Source organism: Bos javanicus, chromosome 29 (assembly GCF_032452875.1).
Source record: "Bos javanicus breed banteng chromosome 29, ARS-OSU_banteng_1.0, whole genome shotgun sequence".
In the NCBI taxonomy this organism is placed as follows: domain Eukaryota; kingdom Metazoa; phylum Chordata; class Mammalia; order Artiodactyla; family Bovidae; genus Bos; species Bos javanicus.
This window is the reverse complement of record NC_083896.1, coordinates 29,400,334-29,423,031: the sequence shown is the minus strand read 5'-3', so window position 1 is coordinate 29,423,031 and position 22,698 is coordinate 29,400,334. Positions and strand designations below refer to the sequence as shown.

General features: G+C 41.5%; 1 protein-coding gene across 4 annotated transcripts; it reads right to left on the bottom strand.

Moving 5' to 3' along the window:
- Positions 1-595: 595 nt before the first annotated feature.
- On the bottom strand, positions 596-21,763 carry STT3A (STT3 oligosaccharyltransferase complex catalytic subunit A). Of its 4 annotated transcripts, none has more exons than XM_061406339.1 (18): positions 21,656-21,763; positions 19,448-19,574; positions 18,624-18,684; positions 16,167-16,288; positions 15,640-15,785; positions 14,033-14,123; positions 12,764-12,870; positions 11,937-12,101; positions 10,533-10,713; positions 9,577-9,732; positions 8,557-8,648; positions 7,725-7,880; positions 7,283-7,471; positions 6,218-6,334; positions 5,998-6,100; positions 2,745-2,933; positions 1,816-1,931; positions 596-873 (listed from the first exon to the last, which is right to left on the bottom strand). In XM_061406339.1, the coding sequence occupies exons 2-18, from the start codon at positions 19,533-19,535 to the stop codon at positions 835-837; spliced, it is 2,118 nt and encodes a 705-aa protein (XP_061262323.1). In that variant the 5' UTR covers positions 19,536-19,574; positions 21,656-21,763; the 3' UTR covers positions 596-834. The 4 variants fall into 4 exon arrangements, with proteins under 4 accessions (XP_061262323.1, XP_061262322.1, XP_061262325.1 ...); XM_061406338.1 differs by having other exon boundaries at positions 19,448-19,580; positions 21,656-21,762; XM_061406341.1 differs by having other exon boundaries at positions 19,448-19,580; positions 21,574-21,684.
- Between the last annotated feature and the right edge of the window lie 935 nt (positions 21,764-22,698).

The window sequence follows — 22,698 nt, the reverse complement described above, 5'->3', positions numbered from 1 at the left end:
TCAAGAACACCTACTGACCATCAAGTTCTATACATAATGTTGGAGGAGATTCTTCTGTTCCATTGAGAACACTGTACTGTTTGCCTCAAGTCTTCAAAACTATTGATTTAGTCTCCCTGGATGAACTCCTGCTCAAAAATAAAAACACACAAAAATACCTAGGCTAGTCCCAAAGAAGACTGGTGTGATCAGGTCTGGGTAGCCACCTCTGTCCCTTTGTAGTCAAAGCACCGCTAAGGACAAGCGATGTTGAACAGAGACATTATGGCAACACAGCTGCCTTTCCTACCCAGAAATGGCACTCCTCTGGTCCCGTGAACTTTTATTCATTCAGTAAATGCTTAATGAGCACCCACTATGTGCAAGGCATTGGGCTAGGTGCTGCAGTTTTTGAAATGACAAAACTGTGTATGTAGGATCGGCTAGTCCTTGATAGTTTTCCTGATTTGAGAGAGGGAGAATGACAGAATGCCCCCATACATGGCTCATTTAGAGAGCTAAGACCACAGATGAGGTCTGCTCTCTGTCCTTCTACAGCCTGGCATAAACTTTAGGCTTCCTCAAATCAGTTATAAGTCAAAACAAATAAGGCACATTTAAAAAAAATTCCCCCCTTTAATTGACCAAAGTAAAGCCATGACATTTCATTTGGTAACCTGCTCAGAATTAAAAGATCATTCCATTTGGCCCAGCCCACACTGCCCAGGGCAAAACCTCCGGACAATTCTAATCTCATCGCGCTCTGTTCATATCAACTGCATATTTTTTAAACCATCTTCAGCGCCCTAAATGGGACGCACTCAGTGCAAAGCAGATCAGAACCAGACGTAACATTTATGTTCTTGACAAGCCTCGATTATCCAGGTCCTTCACCTGCAACACAAAGGTATCAGTTTAACATTTATAATCAGGTCAGCACGGGAGAGCTTTTCTACTGAGTTGGGTTCACCCAGACAGGAAGGCGTTACACTGGATTCTGCTCCCTGGTTTGCCTCTGGTGTGAGACTAGCTATTCTCTGCTGAGCTTCTCAGGGTACCTTGTAAGGAGCTGTGTAAATGATCTATCCTCCAAATACAGCAAAGGTTCTCAACCTTTTCTTATGTAAGAGATATAACACACTTCTATGTGACTCTGAGCACTGAAGAATTGATGCTTTTGAACTGTGGTGTTGGAGAAGACTCTTGAGAGTCCCTTGGACTGCAAGGAGATCCAATCAATCCATCCTAAAGGAGATCAGTCCTGAGTGTTCATTGGAGGGACTGATATTGAAGCTGAAACTCCAACACTTTGGCCACCTGATGCGAAGAGCTGACTCATCTGAAAAGACCCTGATGCTGGGAAAGATTGAGGGTGGGAGGAGAAGGGGACGACAGAAGATGAGATGGTTGGATGGCATCACTGACTCGATGGACATGAGTCTGGGCAGACTCCAGGAGTTGGTAATGGACAGAGAGGCCTGGTGTGCTGCGGTCCATGGACATGACTGAACGCCTGAACTGAACTGATGTGACTCTCTATGCCATAAATTCTTCAGTGGGAGAGAAGAAAAATAGTTCGAACAACACATACACTCTCCTACTACCTCCCCCAAGCCTGAGAATTACTAAAACAGACCAAGCCTAACTCCAACTGGGAAAATATCACTGTAACCACTGCCAGAATGACAGCAGACTGGGGTGTCTACTAAGAACAATCTAAAATGAAAGAAAAATTCCAAGCAGGCTATTTTTCAGACACAGAAATATCCCTATTTTAGAAATACGTGGCCTATTTTTAAGCACTAGAGCTGCTTTCACAGTGTAACACCTGCTCACCTTGTATATCCTGACCAGCCAATGTTCTGTGGTGTATGCTTCTTCTAGGACATCAAGCTCGAAGTCTTTATTCCCAATCTCAGCATTCCGGACACGGTCATAGCCTAGTGGACGCTCTAGAAAGGCAGGAAAAAAGACGATAAATTTCTTTCTACAGTGCTCATTTCCTAAGGAAACAGTAAGTCCATGTGCTAAATCATCCCACTGGAATGTTACTCCCTAGCATGCAGTTTGTGTAGAGAGTAGGGCCTACAAAAAAGGACATCAGTCAGGAAGGTCAAATTGAGTGCTAGCCTAACTCACATCTTCCTCAAGATGGTGCTTGGCAGAGTCCACGGAGGTTCTCTCTTCTAAAAGACAGAGGCCTGACCTCCAAGCACCTCTATTCCTGAGGACTACCACCCAGGACCTCTGGGACACACCAGTAACCCTTCCATGGGACAGAGAAGAACTTTCCAGATGTCACAGCCTGCATCCACGAAACAGTCCCAATTGCAGAGCCAAGAAATTGTGAGTCAGAAGGAAAGACTTAACCTAAGCACATTCCTTTCAATTTATCTGAAGAAATGTAAAGTCCTTTATCATACTCTATTCCCTTTCATAATCCTTTCTCCAGTAAAACACCTTTTACTGAGAGGTAAAAAAAAGTAATGAATAAAAGCACAGACTTTTCTAGAGCCAGACTGCCTGAGTTTAACCTGACTCAGCACTAGTTATAGGACCTTGTGCAGTTAAGGAACCTATTTGTACCTCAATTTCATCACATATAAAATGGGCATAATATTAGCATCAACCTTTTGGACTGCTGTAAGGTTACATGAATTAGTAGAAATAAAGCATTTAGAGCAGTGCCTGGAATATAAAAAATATCCTGTATGTGTTAGCTACTACTCTTCTTACTGTTGTTAAGGCTCTCAGGAATCACTTACTGGCTTCTGTGTAAACCTGTCCAAATCGGTAGTAACACATCTTGTACATAAGGCAGTTGAGCAGCACTGGAGAGCCCTCACGGTCCACACGAAACTCCCCAGTTGGAGTATAATAATCGTGCTCCTTGATGTGTTTCCCTGTATCTGTGCTCCCTCCAATCCGGACCATCCACAGAAATTTGTTGATGTCTAGAAAAAGAAAAAACTGCTTTATACCAAGGTAGCTACAGCTAAATCACATAATGAAAGTTCATTATTTCTAATCCTTTCCTAGTGGCATACAGTACCATATAACTCTAAAGTTACAAAAATAAGAAAGCTACTAATGAGCATTGTGATGAGGGTGAAAGAAGAGAGTGAAAAAGCTGGTTTAAAACTCAGCATTCAAAAAACTAAGATCATGGCATCTGGTCCCATCACTTCATGGCAAATAGATGGGAAAAAAGTAGAAGCAGTGACAGATTTTATTCTCCTGAACTCCAAAATCACTGCTCATGGTAACTGCAGCCATGAAATTAAAAGATGCTTGCTCCTTGGAAAGCTATGACAAACCTAGATAGTGTATTAAAAAGCAGAGACATCACTTTGTTAATAAAAGTTTGTATAGTCAAAGCTATGGTTTTTCCAGTAGTCATGTAAGGATGTAAGAGTTGTACCATAAAGAAGGCTGAGTGCCGAAGAACTGAAGCTTTTGAATTGGAATGCTGGAGAAGACTTGAGACTCCTTTGGACAGCATGGAGATCAAACTAGTCCATCCTAAAGGAAATCAGTCCTGAATACTCATTGGAAGGACTGCTGCTGAAGCTGAAACTCCAATACTTTGGCCACCTGACGTGAAGAGCTGACTCACTGGAAAAGACCATGATGCTGGGAAAGATGGAGGGCAGGAGGAAAAGGGGGCGAAAGAGGATGAGATGGTTGGATAGCGTCACCAACTTACTGGACATGAGTTTGAGCAAACTCCAGAAGACAGTGAAGGACAAGGGAAGCCTGGCATGCCCTACAGTCAACGGGTCGCAAAGACTCGGACACCACTGAGCAACTGAGCATGCACGCAGGCAAATCAGAACTACAATGAGGCATCACCACATACCTGCTAGAATGACTCTTGTCAAAAAGACAAAAGTCATGCTGGTAAAGATGCTAAATAAAGGGAATCCTTGTGCACTGCTGGTTGTAATCTAAATTGGTACAGACACTATAGGAGTCAGTAAGTAGGTTCCTCAAAAAATTCAAAATAGAACCACCATGTAATCCAGAAATCCCATTTCTTGGGATATATACCCAGAAGAAATGAAATCACTATTCCCAAGAGAAATCAGTATTCACTGCAGCATTACTCAAAATAAACAAGATATGGAAATAACCTCAGTCTATCAACAGATGACCTAATAAGAAAATGTGATAGACAGATACATATATGTCTCATGGAATACTAAAGATTTTAGGGAACCATCTATTTCTACCACCTATGTGTATACATTCACACATATAAAAATACATATGCATACAAACACATAAGCACACAAACATACATACACAAAAAACTTTCTGTACTTTTTGCATATATTATTATTATCAATAAGAAAAAAACCTAGAGTCACACATAACCAAATAGTGCCGAAGCAATTGTTTGTGAAAGTGCAAGTCCACGGGAACACATCCCGGCTATTGTCATTCCTCCTCTGCCTGTACAAGACACACATAGAAACTAGTCTTACTACATTATACTGACACTTTATACATTCAATCCAGGTGAATCCGGTAAGTCTGTCCATATCAGAAGCCAGATATAATCTAAAATTTGAACATCTCTAAGAAGCAACCATATAGTCAAAGAAAATTAAGATAGAAATAAGAGGTAATTATTAACTGCAGGAAAACAAGTTATTCTAGATAAGAATGTTAACCCCAGTGTACAGGTTGACTCAGCAGTGCACAGTATTTATTTAGTCATGATTGTGAAAACGCTTTATCTGGATTTAACCAAAAACTGATCATTAACTCTAATGAGAAGATTCAAGATGAGAAGGGGGAGAGGGAAATACAGAAAACTAAATTCCTTATCTAGTACAAGAAGTTGATAAAGCGTATCTAAAATGATCGATCTGTGAATAGAATATACATATTATTTAGAAATATGAATATAAGTACTAGAAGAAATAACTGAAGGAATAATTTTCCTGGTAACTGATATTATAAGGTGGTTTAGAAGCAGAAGCACCATTTTTATTATAAACTTTCAGAAGTGTTTAACCTTTTAAAGTTGAAACAGGTATTGCTTTAAGTTTTTCAAGGTTTTTTTGAGGCAGAGAACTGTATTTGGATGATTCTTCTAACCACAGGATTTGCTAATAATTATAAGGAACATGGTTAACATATGCCATATATATATATGTATATATACACACACACACACACATATATATATATATAAGAAACATTTTAAGTTGGGAGATGATTCTATGGCTTAAACCCACTAAAAAATGCTAATTCTTAAGCTCATTTTCAGAGGCCTTATTTTCTTTATTGTTCACTGCTTGTGGAACTATTCCTACGTCTTCAGACAATTATAACATGCCATACTTACAATGGCACCCAACTCCAGTGCTCTTGCCTGGAAAATCCCATGGGCGGAGAAGCCTGGTAGGCTGCAGTCCAAGGGGTCACTAAGAGTCAAAGACGACTGAGCGACTTCACTTTCACTTTTCACTTTCATGCATTGGAGAAGGAAATGGCAACCCATTACAGTGTTCTTGCCTGGAGAACCCCAGGGACAGGGGAACCTGGTGGGCTGCCGTCTATGGGGTCGCACAGAGTCGGACACGACTGAAGCAACTTAGCAGCAGCAGCATACTTGCATGGAGCTTCCCTGGAGGCTCATGGTAAAGAATACGCCTGCAATGCAGGGGACCCAGTTCAATCCCTGGGTTGGGAAGATCCCCTGGAGGAAGAAATGGCTATTCTTGCCTGGAGAATCCCATGGACAGAAGAGCACAGCAGGCTACACTCCATAGGGTCACAAGGAGTCAGACATGACTGAGTGACTAACACTTTCACTTTTCATACATGCATGAGAATTCTTTACATCTACTTCCTACTTGTTTGAAACAAAAATCAAAATAACCAAACCTCAAGTTGCATATATGTATCAACTAAGAAAATATGTTGATAAGATTAGTAAAAGGATAGAAAAGTAGATTTCATCTAGTTTTCTTAGTCTTGTAGCTAGAAATATATCAATTTCATTACCATCTGAAGAATACCCAGTGAGGCCTCCAAAAATGACCAGCACATAGCTGACATCAAGCTCCCTCATGATCTCATAGGCTTTTTCTTCTGTGGATGCCATTGCCTAGAAAAACACATGCACATTTCTCAGAGCGAAATTCCAGGCCATATGATCCCTGGTGGAGAAGTATTTCCCATGAGACCCTGTGCATCAAACACTCAAATGACCCCTTCACCTTACCTGCCCTACTCGAGATATATGGGTATTATTCCATGTGTTATTATCCACTAAAATCGTCCGATTCGCCATAGCTGTAATCTGGTAGCCATAATCCCACCATGACATGACCTTCGCATCCTGAAAAGAAGAATGAGAAACAGAAATTACAAGTGTCTCACCAACTCCAAAAATAAAATACTAGTAGTGGAAGGGCATTTGACAGGAATTAACATACAGCTAATTAACATCTTTACAGAATCAGTTCAGTTCAGTTCAGTCGTTCAGTTGTGTCTGACTCTTTGCAGAATAACGCGTGCCTAACAAGAAAATAAATCTTGGCACCTGGTCCTACCTTTGTATACCATAATGAAATCTTAAGGCAAATTATACAATCCAACATTGCCAATACTTTCATTCCAGATAATCTTATAAAAATAAACATAATGGCATGGGAGGTGTAGGGAGCTATATAATATTTCCAAATAAACAGCTTGGTGTCATCAGAGAAATGATCATCATAAAAAATGATCATAAACAATATCATAAAAATCAGCTCCTATAAAGAAAGGAGGTAGGAGGTGGAAGGGGATAAATCGCAGGATATGACGAATAAATAAAAAGAAATTCTTATAAGAATCTAACTCACAATTGCCAATCTCAGTAACTACTGGAAAGGAAATGCTCCAAAGGTATAAACCAAAATATTTAAAGTGGTTATCATTAGGTGATCCTTTATAGAAAATTTGTGTCTTTGTTTTTTGCTTCTGTTTTCTGATTTTTCTACAATAAACATGCATTACTGTTAACCTTTCTCTTTTATAATTGGGATGGCCTACCTCACAATAATATCACCATGCTGTCAATACAAATGTCCAAGCAGAGTGCAGATAATCTGAACCAGGAAGCACTGCTACAGAAGACATCCTAACTTGAGTGGAGGTTGACCTTTAAGGCCCATTCAGCACCAGGTTCTATAGTTTCAATTTTTCCAAGCTTTCTACCATCTAAAAGCTATTTGATTCACTGTAACAGCAAATGTCTTTCCCGTCCTCCTACCCCACAATCCCACACCTCCCAAATTTTCACCTCTGGAGTATTGTGACGAAGCCAATAGTACGCTTCTCGAAAATCATCAAAAATGATCCTACTGCCATCTCCACCACGAGCAGACAGCACAATGGAGGGAGAAGAGTAGGCCTCACTGGTCACCCAGGTCGAGTGGAAGGTGTAGGTAATGAGAAAGAAAGCCATGACCAGTATCATGCCACTTGCCACCTAGACAAGAAGAATTGTGTCGTAAACCAAATTAAATTTACAATAGCACAGAACAGCTTCTTACAGACAGTCAATGATTTAGAAAAAATGAACCAAAATAAGTGAGAGGCTATATGAATTAATCCTAACTTCTGGTGACAGTGTTCCACTTTACTCCCCCTCATTCAAATACACCCCACAGATGCTTGCACACGTGCGTGCACACACACAACACACGCAGTTCCCCCAGCCTGTTCTATGTGTCGCTTCTCACTTCATTCTTAATAGGGTAAGTAGAATCCTGCTGTTTCTTGCTCTTCTTGTCTTGTCGACTTATGTCCAAATTCTTCATGTAAGTGGACAGCACCTGAGAGACTCCAATGCCAGAAAGAATGCACATAACAGGCGCCAACACCAGCATCAGACGCACCTAAAAAACAGGAAGCGAGATCACAATCTAATTGGTGTTTTACAAATTACAGGTTTCAACCTATTAGTAGATGATGACATCTGTTTAGGGGTTTTCAACAAACATGGTCTGTCAATGGAACAGAACAAAAAGGAGAGAAAATACTTGACACATCTAAAATAGAAGTTATGTGGGTTTTTTTTAAACTTTTTTTTTCCCCCCAGTTCTACATGTATGAATGTATGTACATCTTGAGTAATGACAGGCTATAAAAAGTATTTCTTAATCGTGGTTTGGAATCAAAAAAGTCTGAGAAGCACTGTCTTTAACTGCAATATATAAAATCTCTCCTCTCTCCTTTTAACAATCTGGCACTCAGCACCCAAGCCTTTAAGAAAAAAACATCATCTCCCTTTTTGAGACTCCAGGAAGACGGGGGAAAGAACCTGCACAGGGCCTCTCCCTGACACAAGGGTACAAATCCAAGAAAGGTGGGCCTCACAATCAGAAAATGTGAGTACCCTGTACCTTCCCGGGAAAGGTCAACAACAGTGAGCAGCTTTACCACGCAGCCCCTCAAGTGCTCAGAAGGAAGCCTCTGCACAGCTGTCAGCACTGACTCCTCCCGTGCCGGGGGAAGAAGAAAACCCCCGGAGTCAAGATGGAAAGCTGCACCAGGACTGAGGGCATTCCTCACCATTACAGCTGAAAAGTACATGCTGGTCACACCATACATGATGATGAAAATCCGGGCATCAGACAGGTTGCTAAAGCAGTAATAGAGACCAACTACAAAAATAAAGGGAAAAAAGAAGTGAAGAGCTGGAAAAACAATCAGACACATGCAAAGATGTTACTATGGCACTCTAAAATAGCACAAAATCTGAAACCACCTAAATGTCCAACATAAAGGAGGTATTTAACTACAGAATATTTATAAAACAGAATAAAACACATCAATTAAAATTTTGCTTTGCAAGTTTATGGACCATTTGCCACCTTCTTTACATACCTCTGTACTTAAAAAATTAACAAATGCTGTATCTTAAACACTATTTCACTGACGTAATCCTAAATAACATAAATTATGATTATAAAATTTTAGAAGTCAGGAGAAAACCTCTATCATCTGACTTTTAATCAGTAAACAACTGGATGAATATACATTCCAACTGTTAACAGGAGCAACAGGTGTGTGGTGAGAACTCCTGAAACTTTAATATTTGTCTCTACTCGTATAAAAGACAACTTATTTTCATAGTAAGAAAAAATATAGTTATTTCAATTAAAAAAAAAAGTTCCCTACCAGTGGTAAATTCTTATCTCTGAACTGGCCAGAAGGTAAGTTAGATGAAGAAGCTTTACAATCAGCTATGCCTACTATCAAAATAATATCAAGAAGATAAATGGGAAGGAGTCAGGGATGAGGATTGGGTACACTAGAAGTACTAAAAAAAAATCTGAATTAGAGTTGAATTTTATAATACAACTGAACAGAAAACTGTGACACTCTGAACTTGCCAGTATCTGCAATTGTTCAACTTCTGATTTCCATTCTGCTTCAAATATTAGAAAAACGTGTTTAGCCATCTTCTGTACCACATAAATACACAGGCAAAAAACAAAAACAATAAAAATATATGGATGGGGGTATTTTACTTATTTTCAATCAAATAATTCTTGCAAAGAAGACCACTTCAGAACAAGGCAGACAGACCTGGAAACATGAAGACAAGAAGCTGTAGGTCGAAATAGTACGAGGACCAGGTCGTAGGCTGATGCTCAGACACGGAGGCGATGATGGGAATGTTGTTCTTAGCATAGGAAGGGTCCAACAGTGAGTAGAAACGCCCCGTCCAGGGAGATATTTTTCCTGGCAGCAAAGAGGCAACAAATATTTCACAATTACTTCTGAAACAAAATAACATCTGATCCTAACTAATCATAACTTTCCATTTTAATAAGATTCTCTGAGACAAAGCAAGACTAGGTTTTTGTCTAAATGTCACGAATACCTTGAGAACTTCACTGATTCCTTTCTTTCAAATTTGAGAGTACTTATGTCAGCACAGTCAGCAGAATAAAGTCAGGCTGTATGATAAACTCAGAGAAGGAAGGTGGAAATGCTTCCTGGAAGGGTTAGACTAAATCTGGTCAAACCAAGGCCAATGCTATAAACTAAGTCAGGCCGTCCTCCAGTGTTGCTCTGAATTAGACAATACAGAGGACTGGGCAAAATCAAATTAGACTCTGAGACATCACGTGAGGAAAATGTGCAATGCTAACCAAACTAAACAGACACAGTTCTGTCATTTAGGATTAGATGAAGTCACGTTGTAGGACAAACAATGTTAGGATTTCTCCTACCCTACCAATATAGGAAAGAAAAGGACAAAAGAAAAAAAGAGAAAGATAAGCATGGTAAATATAGTTCTGTTACCAAGTGTGAGTCTTCTGAGATTAAATACTGATCTAATAAGATCTTTTTTCTATGCTGAATCCAAACACTGGCTGACAAATGGATTGAGTGTGTAATATGGATTTTATATGCATGAAATCAAGACAAAGGGGAGAAAAAGAATGCATCTTCCTGTGGTCAGGAAATAACCCATGTTTTCGGAGTTTATGCTATGTTCATACCCATTTATACTTAATACTAAAAGCCTTTCCTACCTGTCAGCATGAGGAGAGCTCCAATGGTGAGAAGGACAAAGCCCACTAGGGAGATGACACTTCGGAAAAGAACTTCAAATTGCTGTGGATTCAACTTGCTGCGTAGATAATCCACAAAGGCATGAATCTGGCAGAGACCAAACACCCCAAAGGCTGCCATGTGCTCTGATGAAAGGACGGGCTGCAGGTGAAAGCAGATGTGTGAGAATGTCAGGAAAACAACGGGTCCAGCCTTGACCTGAATTATCCAGACCAAGTTCAGACCAAAGGGTCCAATGAGTTCTGAGGCTACCAAGGAATTAGGGCCAATCCAGGGGAGGGTCTAATTTACCTGCCACATTTCCACAGAATACCTGGAGTCCAAAGTGTACCATACTCTATCAATATCACATGTCTGGCCTTTGCTCAGGCTATTTCTTGAGCCTCGACTGTAATTTTCTCATTTTCCCAAAATTTGCACTCATTGAAATTCCCTTCAAGGCCCCAAGCAAATACTATTGCCTCCTACTCTGCCAAGCTGAAATCCATTGCTCTCCTCTGTATCTACACACCTTAGATCTCTCCTGTAACTTAGACAAACGGTTCTCAAACTCCACCAGGCAGCATAATCATGGTAGAATGAAGAGGGGGTGTTCAGACACAGACAGCTGAGCCCCACCGCCAGAGCTTCTGAAACTCAGTAGATTCAAATCCTGAATTTGCATTTCTAATGTATTCCCTGATGCTGCTGAGCCTGCTGGTCCAAGACTACATTTCTAGGACCACTACATCACAGAGAGCTACATGGGTGTCTTTCCCAGAAAGACTTCCTTAAGGACCAGGATCACATCTTTACTTTTTACATTTCCCAGTTATTAGCAAATTGCACATTGTAGGGGATAAGCAAAGGAATACTTGCTGAGCTGAATAAGGGTTCCACTTTTCGTAAGAATTTTACATGAAAAATCACACATATCGCATCATTCCTCGGATTTAATAGCTGTCTCTTAACCCTATGGAGTAATGTGGTTAAAAGGTCTATGTTCTGCTTCCTAAAGGACTTAATTACTTGGCCCCATTAACAAGTTCAGGGGTCATTACTACTGAATGGGATCATTCACATTAAGAAGGACTGAAAAAGATAACTGTGATCACTCACATCACCTCAGTTCTACCAAAATACCCCTGCTTCTCCCCAAACTTAAGCTAACTTAAGAGCAATTAAACAACATGAACAAATATTAACCCTCTCAGGGGGCAGACTTTATTGACCAATGATTCTGTTGTTTCAGTTAACACAAGCAGTCCAAGGTCAGACCTGTAAGTTTTAACATCCTCACCAGAATCCAAGATAAATCAATTTAGTTGGAGATGATTAGGAAAAAAGTGGAAGAAACTAAAAACTCCACTCAGTCTAGGGCTCACCTGGAAACCCACAAAGGAGATCTGCATGGAAAGAATGGTGCCCAGGCAGTAGACAGTACAGTACGCCACGTAGATCCGGTGCGAGAAACGTCCCGTGAGCATCAGCACTAGTACATGAAGAGGGATCAAGTTGATCAAGAACACATAACCTCCCCAGGAAGAGACCTAGGACAGGAGGAAAAAGGACAGCTCCTCTCAGCACTCCTCCTTGTTACCTGTGACCTTTTTACAGAACACCTTTTTATAGTAACCAAAAATTTTATTAATGCCAAGTGGTTTAAACAGTTTAAGTAACTGACTTCTTTAAACAGGAAAATCAAATTAAACCCATTACTGTTAACTCAGTCCTCTGTTCTATATGGCTCTTGTCATTGTGATCACAAAACAAAAGGCCGCTAACCCTCGGCGTTAATCTGGATGCGACCTACTATAAGGTCACATGGAGGATTTAGGGATACACGTGAAATGTGAGCAAGTGAAACAGTTAAGGGAAGAAGTCTCAGGGTTAATGAAAGATTGAACAGAAAAAAGTATGTGTTAGGAAAGAAAAAATTTAAGGGAAACATATCAGAAAAGAGAGCTAGCCAACCAATATGTATCCATAAGAAATACAGTATCTGGAGACCTCTAAAAATTAAAAAAAATTTCCTCTATCTTATCATCCGCCTGCCTTGGGTTAGGCTTTGTATGGACACAAGAGACCATAAAGGCTTCTGTCCTCTACTCTATGGTCTCAAACCCCAAGAGCTACTTCCAGTTTACATCAGTTAATCCCAACAGGTATGCAAACATAGAGAGACTCCTGGAAGAAGGGAGTGAAGAGTTACCATGTAGAAGTAAGCAAGGGCACACTTTGCTGCCCAGTAGATGGAACCAGTCTTGACTGCTTTGATCCACATGTAATAGGTAAGCAGCATGCAAAAGATGGCAATCCCTGCAGAAGGAACACAAAATTCAATAAAGCCACACTGGGATATTAAATCCTGATCTGCAACAAACTACCTGCACATCTCAGACCTACAACCCAGTAACAGTGTAACTGCTCTACATCTCTTTGAATTAGTTTCTGGTAAAAGAAAAAGAGTCCATAATAGTGTCCACTTCATAAATGTGTCATAAAGACCAATTTAACCACTGCATGTAAAGCACTTGCAACAGAATCTAGCCTGCAGCAAGCACTCAGTGTTAGTCATTATTGCTACTCTTCTTTTCAGGCACTGAACCTGCTATCTGAGTCCTAATGATATCCCATACTATCAAGCACCACCCTGCTTCTGCGTTTTACCACAAGGTGGTCTTTATGCCCTGACTGCCTCGCTCTTTAATATTTGCCTAATGAAGTTCCAACTTCAGGGCCCAGTTCAAACACAACTACTTCCAAAAAGCCTTCCCTGATCCCCAAATTGGAATCTCTTCTCTCACTGCGCTCCCAAAGTACTCTGTTCATATTTCTCTCATAGCATACAATACTATCTGCCCGTCAAGATTTATTTTTATAGGTCTGCATTAATCTGCATTAATAGATTATGGGCTAAATTATTTTGTTCATTATCTATCTCTGTAATTCCTTAACTATAAGCCAATACTCTTATTCATTAACTATTTCTGTAATACCTAACACTGATTACCAATAACATTCAATAAATACAGTGATTTGGAAATAAGTCAATAAAAGTCATTATGGTTTTAAGAATATCCATTCCTTTCATCTAAAATAAAGCAAATGATTACAGTGTTAAAACAACAGTATCATTCAACCCTGGAGCTTGGTGGGCTACAGCAAATGAGATCGCAAAAGAATCAGACACCACTGAGTGAATAAACAATAACAAAAACCCATCCAACCCTAAAACCTAACTCTCCTTTTAGTAATACAGAGATGAGCCAGAGGCCTTATTTAAGGAAAATTACCAGCTACCTTTCTAGAGAAAACGAGAGAGAGAATATAAACTTAACAGTCTGAGGTCCCTTCCTGCCCACTTCTAATCTTCTCACCCAGACACCATTTTTCCTATTGCTAAATAGCAGATTTGAACCCAGATTCTATTACCCTTCACAGAGCTCTACTGGATAATAAGGTGAACTTTAAGTCTTACCTTCATTATCATAGGAGCCAGCCACAGACCGGGAGATATAGCCAGGAACCACAGCAATCATGGCGGCAGCAAGAAGCCCAGCTCCTGCATCCTGTAAGACAAGAGGGGTAACAGGAAGTCAACACCAACACAGCTGTGGGAGAGGAGAGGGTCCACTAGTCCCATCTGCTTCTACGGGGCCCAGAGAATAGTTCGACACTTTGCAAGGGAGATGTGATGCTAGGAAAGCTTGCAGCACAAGAAAGTTACACACCTCACAACCAGTTCCCTCCCTGCCATTGTACTAAGTCTGAAACTGAGTACATGTGTGCTAAGAACAGACAAACCATGAAATCAGGCAGATGCTGCCCCAGAACGGGCGGCTGGGTCGGAGTACCCCCAGATTTGAGTCCCCCTTCAACAACATGTGCACAGCACAGGAACACGAGTCACACCCCTAAAAGCTATGCAAGCATAGACAAAGGAAGACATAAGTATTTGAGCTAAAAAGTCAACAAACAGAGGTGATAATATACAGTAGACTAAAGATACCAGCTTAGATAATAGAGCTGGAATATTATGAGTCAATCTGTGAACTCGGGAAAAAGGAAAAACAAAATATAACCCACACAAGGAAAGAGGAAGGACCTGTCTGTTGATACGTGTCAAATCTGGAACAGGGCAGCAAGGAGAAGGATGAAAGAGCTTTCAAACTAAACTCAAGTTTCCCAAGCCCTCCAACTGGTTTAGCACATCCGGTATCTCCCTGACACCACAGCCACAGAGAACAGCATCCTAGGAGCCAGGGTCAGCGAGGCAGACACCTGGGGAAGCAGAGCCCGTATCACAGACTCTAAGTATAAAAGCCAAGGGGTTTCAGAATTTTTAAATAAATGTTTCTTTAAAAATCAACAAATAATTGTTAAGCTAAGTGTCCGTTTCCAGTAAGAAGAACTACCTGTTTTGGAACATATCTTGTAGCTATTTTCTCTCTCCCTTAGATTGTAAGGGATACTAGATTCAAAATCTAAATCTCACTTTAAATATTCTTTTCCTAAGACTTCCTTGGTGGCCTGGTGGATAAGAATCCACCTGCCAATGCAGCGGACACAGGTTAGATCCCCAGTCCAGGAAGATTCACACGCTGCAGGGCAAGTAAGCCCGTGCGCTGCCATCATGGAGCCTGTGCTCTAGGGCCCTCGAGCCGCAACTACTGAAGTCCATGTGCCTAGAGCCCAGGCTCTGCATTAAGAGATGCCACCACAAATAAGCAGCCCCCCCTCGCTATCTGCCCAAAGCAATGAAGACAAAATGCAGCCAAAAATAGTTAAAAAAAAAAAAAGGCAGTCCTGTGATGAGTAAACTAACACAAAAATTCTTTTTCCATATACAACAATTTATATTTGACCTTCAAACATTCCCTTATATGGACAAACAGTTGTTAATGATAAGACACCACACATTCTAGGGAGGGATTGGGATGAAACTAGCAATTCGGCTCATCAAAAGCTGTCTTTAGCCCCTAGCTCCCTGCCCTTCTTAAGCTCTCAGTCCCCCACCCTTTAGCATCTACTAGAGAGGTTCAACAACATCCATTCCCAAGCCTCCTGTCACCCCAAATCCTTCACCTTGAGCTCTTTGGTAAGGTGGTACGTGACGATGGTAGTGAAGGAAGAGAAGAGAGGGGCCAGGAACACACAGACATTCCGAATGTCGATGGTGATGTGGAAAAAATGGAGGACATGGTAGATTGCAGCAGAAGTGATCATTAAGCCTGCAACAGGAAGAAGAGAGGCCAATAGGTTATCCCCTAAGACAAAGAACGCAAGGGAATGAGAAAGGGAAAATCCAAGTTATCAATACGGTGGTAACACGGGTCTCAACAACCCACCAGAAACACTAACATAGCAGCTGCAGGAGGCCTATAAATTTCCATCCTGTGCATTCAATGAGAAGTCCAGAATTTATGAAACGCTACCCACTCCCACTCTCTCATACACGTTCTCCCTTCTATATAGGATCTACTTTTACGAATCTGTAATCAGAATGAAATTACAAGTGTCACAAAACAAAGATATTAGGAATAAAACACACTGTTCCATATTATACAAATAAGTTACTGCTGTAAGGAAAAAAAAAATCCTGTTCCCCTCACCTGGGTAAATTGTTCCTCCAATGATTCGTCCCAAGGGGTACCAGGCCCGGTCATCAAACCAGTTATGGAATTTATAAAATCCCTCCTCAGCCAGGAACCGGGTGGTGCGATAATTAAAGTACCTGCAGAAAGACAGGGAAGAACTGTGTCTGCTCCTCCCCACACCCAGGTATTCGCCCCAGTGTGCAGTGAATCTGGCTCCTCAGGTTATACCACCGAGGAACTTATCATCACTCCAATCAAAGTCAGTTTGGTACCCGAAAGTATGCGAAGCAGGAAAATCACTTCACATTACCACGAGTCTCCTCATTTGCAGCTCCACGTTTGTCTCAGTTAAACGCTGCTTCTCTCGTAAGGAAATGCAACTGGAGGCTAATTAAACAAAGGACACTTCACCAGGCTGGCATGTAGTAGGCATCAGCCCCAGCCAGAAGATTCAAGCACTCAGAAGACAGGACAGCTGAGATGTGGGCACCAACAGATTCGACTCTTTTCAAGTGACAGCGACACACAAAAGAACATTTCCATAACACACACGAGGACACACGGGGAACTTCAAGTGAGGAGCATCTCTAAAGATGTGGGTGTAACACCAGATGCAGGATGAACATTTTTTAGTCTACTCTATAACACACACCTCTTAATGGGTATTTAAATTTGTAATCAGATCTACTCATGTTGTTATTTAAAATAGTTCTGAATGCCACCTACATGGTAGCATAAAAATAAAAATCACATAAAAAGCATTTTATACAAAATGCTTAAGAGTTATACACAAAAAAACACAGTTCTTTAGGCTCAAGCTATGAAGCCCCATAAGTTTCTCATTTAAAAAGTAAAAAAGAAAGACAAATAACATATTATGTATGTATATATATAATTTATCATATAATTCATTTATATATATCACATATATATTAACAAATTTATTACAAATAATAAAATATAAACAAGTAAAATGAAAAGAACTGTTTAATCACTAAAGATGATTATGACTAACCATCTTTCCTGCCCACTGCTCTAACCCTATTTCCTCCTTGGTCAGTCAAATTTTAGCAGCTGAAGTGAGTAAAGTAGCAGATGGCATAGATATCTATCCTTCTATTTATTCTGACGAATGTTATTTTGGTAACTGTCAGAGAGACAGAAAGGATAGGGGTAGCAGGCAGTCACCAGGTGTCAGAATCATGTCCTTCACCTAATGGCAGGAGCAGCAGAGTGAGACAGAGAAGTGCAAGTTAGTGGGAAAAGGCCTGGCCTGGGGTCACACTCTGGGCATCAGCTTCCTGCTCTGCAAAAGGAAGTGTCAAATCACATGATCTGTACCATCCCTTCTGTCTCTATGACTACAGAGCAGATACTCTTGCTTTCCCTGACCATCTCATCTCAATGTTCACTCATCTAGAGGGTGTGAGAAAAAGCCCTAACATACTGGTGATCAAGAACCAAAAGAATGTAAGTTATCTCATTCCTGAGGGAAAAAAATTGATGATTGTATGCCTCCAAAGTGCTTTCAAATATCTACCCAAAACAATATGACAAACTTGCAAACTTATGTGGGTATTAAACTTGAATCAATGTTCCATAAGCCTAATATTCTATTTTTATGATATCAATGACGCATCAAGATTCTATGATTCTAGCTCTCTAAATTTTAATTGAAGCCTTAACTTTCAGTAATACAAGTTACTCCAGTGTCTAGAAACAGAGACAAACCTCAGTTCAAATCTTGGCTCCTCCATTTACTATACATGTAACATTTATTATATGTGTTAACATTTACCATACATGTGACATTTACCATATATGTAACATTTACTATACATGTGACCTTGAATGGCCTCTGCCAGCCTCGGTTACATTTGTAAAAAGGGGACACTAATACCTCCATCTCATAGGGCTACTGGGAGGATTTATAGGTAATCTGTACAACAGCTCTTGGAACAGAATGAAGCTCAGTAAATGTCTTTCACCTATGCCTCTTTTTAGCTAATAAAATCCCTAATCAAAATCACAACTTTAAATTTTCCTCAATGTCTTAGAACTTAACTGACAGACCCAATTTATACCACACAAATTGTTAAACAGAAAAAAGTCATGGATCTCAAGTTTACGACCTCTGATTTTTCTCTTGAGCCTCAAACACACACCAGGCCCAGTCCCCTTTCCCGTAGCCTGTACCATTAAGTGTCAACCAAGCTGAGAAGTCAGACTTCTCTTAGCTTACCCAGGCCTTAAGCAATAGGTAGGCACACCAGCAAGGCCTCTCTCATTTTTTATAAGTTTGAGAGACTCACTTGGTCTCAAATTCCACTGGAAATGTTTCAAAAAGGGGACCATTGTAGAAATGCATAGAAAGTACATCCCCATTACCAAGAGTTCACGGGAATTTGAATCTGAAACCCATTAACCTGAATGCTTCTTGAAGGAAATACCAGACCAAGCAAAGGTACTCACGGATCAAATTCATGGATGACACTTTCAAATCTCAAGACAGCAAAGAGACGAGTGGAGAATGCTGCACAAAACAAAGAACTAATATTTAATGGCAATATACCATGAAAAACAACAGTAGATAGTAATGTTACACAGACAGTAGTATTATCCAGCACGGAAGTCACAGGAAATACAAAATAATGACTGAATCAAGTATTTATCCATCCCTCCCACACACAAGAAACAAGGAAGTTCATTTTCCCGTGACAATAATACCCACATTTCCACTGAAGTAGGACACATTTAACTACTTGTTATCAAGGCCTATAACACCACATTCACCCACTAGTGTTGCACCTAATTTACATGGTCATCTTCTAATACGTTGACCTCCCCTTTCCACAACCTTAGCTTTGGAGTGAACTAAGAAGTAAGGGAATCTAGACCACTTATGACTCATGAAGAGCAAGAAAAACCTAAGAAAACAGAATAAGTGCTGGAAAGACTTTCAGAAATACTGAGGCAGGCAACTACGGAAGACAAATATCTTTTACAAAACTCAGTATCCCAGGGTCTCTGGTACCACTTTCAGTTCTAAGAAAAACCAAAATTGACACAGCACGCTTCCCATTCTTTCCCAGATGATCACTAGTCCAAACTTCTACAATCCTTGTGTTTCTTTTGATTTCACAAAATTCTACTGGTTGAGAACACTAAAAAAGAACACATTACAATCTGCTGGAAGAAAAGCAAAGCATTTAAGAAAGCCATTGCTAATTTTTTTTTTTCTTCAAAATTTTCTCCCTTCCATATTCTGAAGAAAGGAGGTCCACATGCACACTCACATAACACAGCAGCCATCGACAGAATCAGAAGCTTCAGAAGTGTGTCCTGCTTCTCATAGGACAACCGCAAAAATCCCAGCTTGGTCATCTTCACATCAATGGGCGGCAACAGATGACAGTCAAATAGCTAAAACTGGAAAGCCAAGACCATGAGATATCAAACACCTTCAATTTAGCTAATTCACTTTCATATTTTATGGTGGGAGAGAACCACAGAGAGAGGAAGTAGTGAACACACAAGAGAGGGTCAGGACTAACTGAGACCCAAGCTGACCCTGAATTATGACCAACAGACAAGGAAGTTGGCATGTCAGAGCTGTAAGTCAAGGATGAAAAGGAATGATGAGACTCTATCACCATAATTCTGTTTCTCAGTCTTTGCAGCTACCAAGGAGCACAACTGGCAATCGTGTGGTACGACAGGAGTAAAGAAGAAACACATAGAAAAAAAGAGGGTTGGAGGAAGAGAGGCAAAGCAAACAGGAAAGACTGAAAACAGAGAAAAGAATAATTAAATGGAGAAACACAGCATACAAGAAAAGGCAGGAGTGTATGAAGGAAAGCAGGGAATGAGCACAGAAGTGAAAGCAGAAGGCTGAGAAACAGAAGTCATGACTGAATCGGCACCGTTTACATCCCTAAATTTCAGCTCCAAACTTTCTGGCTACACGCTTCTTTCTGTTCCAAATCCCAATGGGGTTGCAGGGTCAACTAGAGCACACGACTCTTCAGGAATACAAGTAGTTATGCACTCAGGAGGGGAGGGAGAGGCACACAGACAGATCACTGCACTTTCAATCTCTTCTATCACACTTTAACTGCTGCTCAAATCTACACCCACTTCCCATCAGCTGTCTCAAAGCATCCTGTAACTGACACTGCTGATTTAAGCCACTGATCTGAGAGACAGAACCAGATAACGATCTGGAGGGTAAAGAAAATAAAATTTCCCTACTAAGGCCAAAAAAAAAAAAAAAGATTGGACTGTATGTGGGGCGGGGGGGGGGGGCGGGTGTATTAGATTAAAATAAAATGTTGAAGGAGGGAAGTAGTCTCTAGACCATTCAGACCATTCAGAACGGTGATCACTTGATGAACAATATTTTATCAGCACTCAGTAGGAGCATAGGTATTTCTGTTTAAAACAGCACTGCCTTCTTAAATCATAAGCTGGTCAAGGGCTAAGTGATAAAGAATATGCAACACTAAAGACTGCAGGGAAAAAAAATAAAAGGAACCTGGATCCCTCCTGATCTTTTTCCAACTATTACTAGAGGAAAGGAGGGAAAAAATTAACACTGGACTAGGTGGAGGGCATCAAGAATCATATATTCCTAGCTCCAAAAGTAAGGACTCAAGCATCTTTTTCCATAATTAACTGTCCCAGAGGAGCAGATGTACATTTATTTTTAATTATAGTCCCAAAGGAAAACCATACCTTGCAATCAAAAATAAACACCTAACTCTAGGAAGTCCGTAACACAGTTACATCCCTCAGGACTGTACTTGTTTTCTCCAACGCCTGAAACAGGAAAACTTACCACTACTGAGCTGATAGGAGCCACATGCCTAGAAGACTAAGCGGAGGAAATGAGAGCACTAGAACCTTTCCTTGAAAACGGAGTAAAGAAGCTGGTAATTTAGGCCAGGATCTCAAGGGAGTTTCTATACTGTGCTCACTGGTAGTGTTTGCACATCGCTTAACGGCAAAGACACTTTTCTTAAAACACTGGGCATCTATCCTCCACTACAACTGTGCCTGCAAAGTGCGGCGTCTTGTCTCACCCTGGTTCTTGTTTCCAACTTGCTCACACTTCCTCACGCCTGTCCCTCCCTCCCCCACTTCTGCCCACTACAGCAGGTCCCTCCCTCCGTCTCCCATCTTCCCAGAACTCAACACCTCCTGCACCACCCGGCGTGGGACACCCCACCACCCAAGGATCCTAAGCGCCACCCCCTCCCAGGACTAGTCGGTGCCCAAGCCCCATCTTTCCCACGCCCACCTGGCCTATGTGCATGATCCATCCCAGACGCTCACATCCTTCCCCACACCACGTCCCACGCCCCCTCCTCTGCAAGGCCCCAGACTCTGCCTGCGCCCACAGCCGCCGCCATTAAAGCCGCACCTCCTGCGCTTCGCTCAGTCCCACCAACGCCTTGGACTGCACCTGCCGCTAATCCTCAAGTTACATCCCAAGGCCTTCTCACCTGACCGGCGTTCCTCAGGAATCCGCTCGCCTCCCTCTGCCATCTGTTCAATGGTGCACCCAACCCTGGCAGCGCCGGGTCCGCCTCCCGGACTGCTCCCCATTGGCTAGTTCAGGTACAATTCGACACTTGAAGAGAGCGATAGGGTTCTGGAACTGTCTGTCAGACTCGGAGGCGTGAACGCAGCCGCTCTCCCATGTTTTAACTGGAAAATACAGATATCACTTAGTACCAGGAAGGCGGGACTTCGTCCAACTGCCCAGCCGTGATAGGCCGGCTCTTGAGAGCCCGAGCACGGCAAGAACACGCTCGGAGCAGTTTGGTTGAGGGACGAGCAGTGACGTGTCGGTCTGCGGACGGCGAAGGAGTCGCGGGCGGAAGATTCGGCGCGTTTAGCCCAGTCACGTGACAAGAAGCGGAAACGACGCAAAGGCATAGGCCGAAACTGCAAATCCCCCAAAGCTGAACTGAGACCGCCCGCTTCCGTTTCAGAGAGTCTTGTTTTTTTTTAAGGTAGAAATTGACGTTACCTTAATATAAGGTTAAAGGAGAGGTGAGAAAATTTTTTTTTTTTACTAATTCTCAATGAAAACTCAAGCGCTTCACAATCCAGACTGTTACATCTTGTACAGGATCTTGTCTGACAGTTCGCTGGAAAGTCATTTTGACCTTGCTCTGGTAAACCGGTGGACGAGAGACCTGCAAATACCACGAGGCATTTCTCTTAAGCCCCTGATTCGTGAATGGGCATGCCTAGGCTAAAGGGGTCGTGGGGTTTCAGTGGAAGAGTCGACGCGCGGGCTGCGTCCACCAGGACTGCAGAGGCGGTCCTCCCAAGTTATAGACAGGCTTCTTCCTGGAACCAGTTTGCAGCCTGGCGGTGCTTTGCTTATCCCTTTGTAAGTTACCTGCCAGTGAAAAGTGTCCTAACTGCCCCATCTTACCCCTCACACCCAAAGAAACGTTGCTGAGGGCAGGGAAAGGGGCGAAGTTTCAGCAACCGATTCTATCATCTCTCAGACACGCACTTCCGCTCCCTAGAG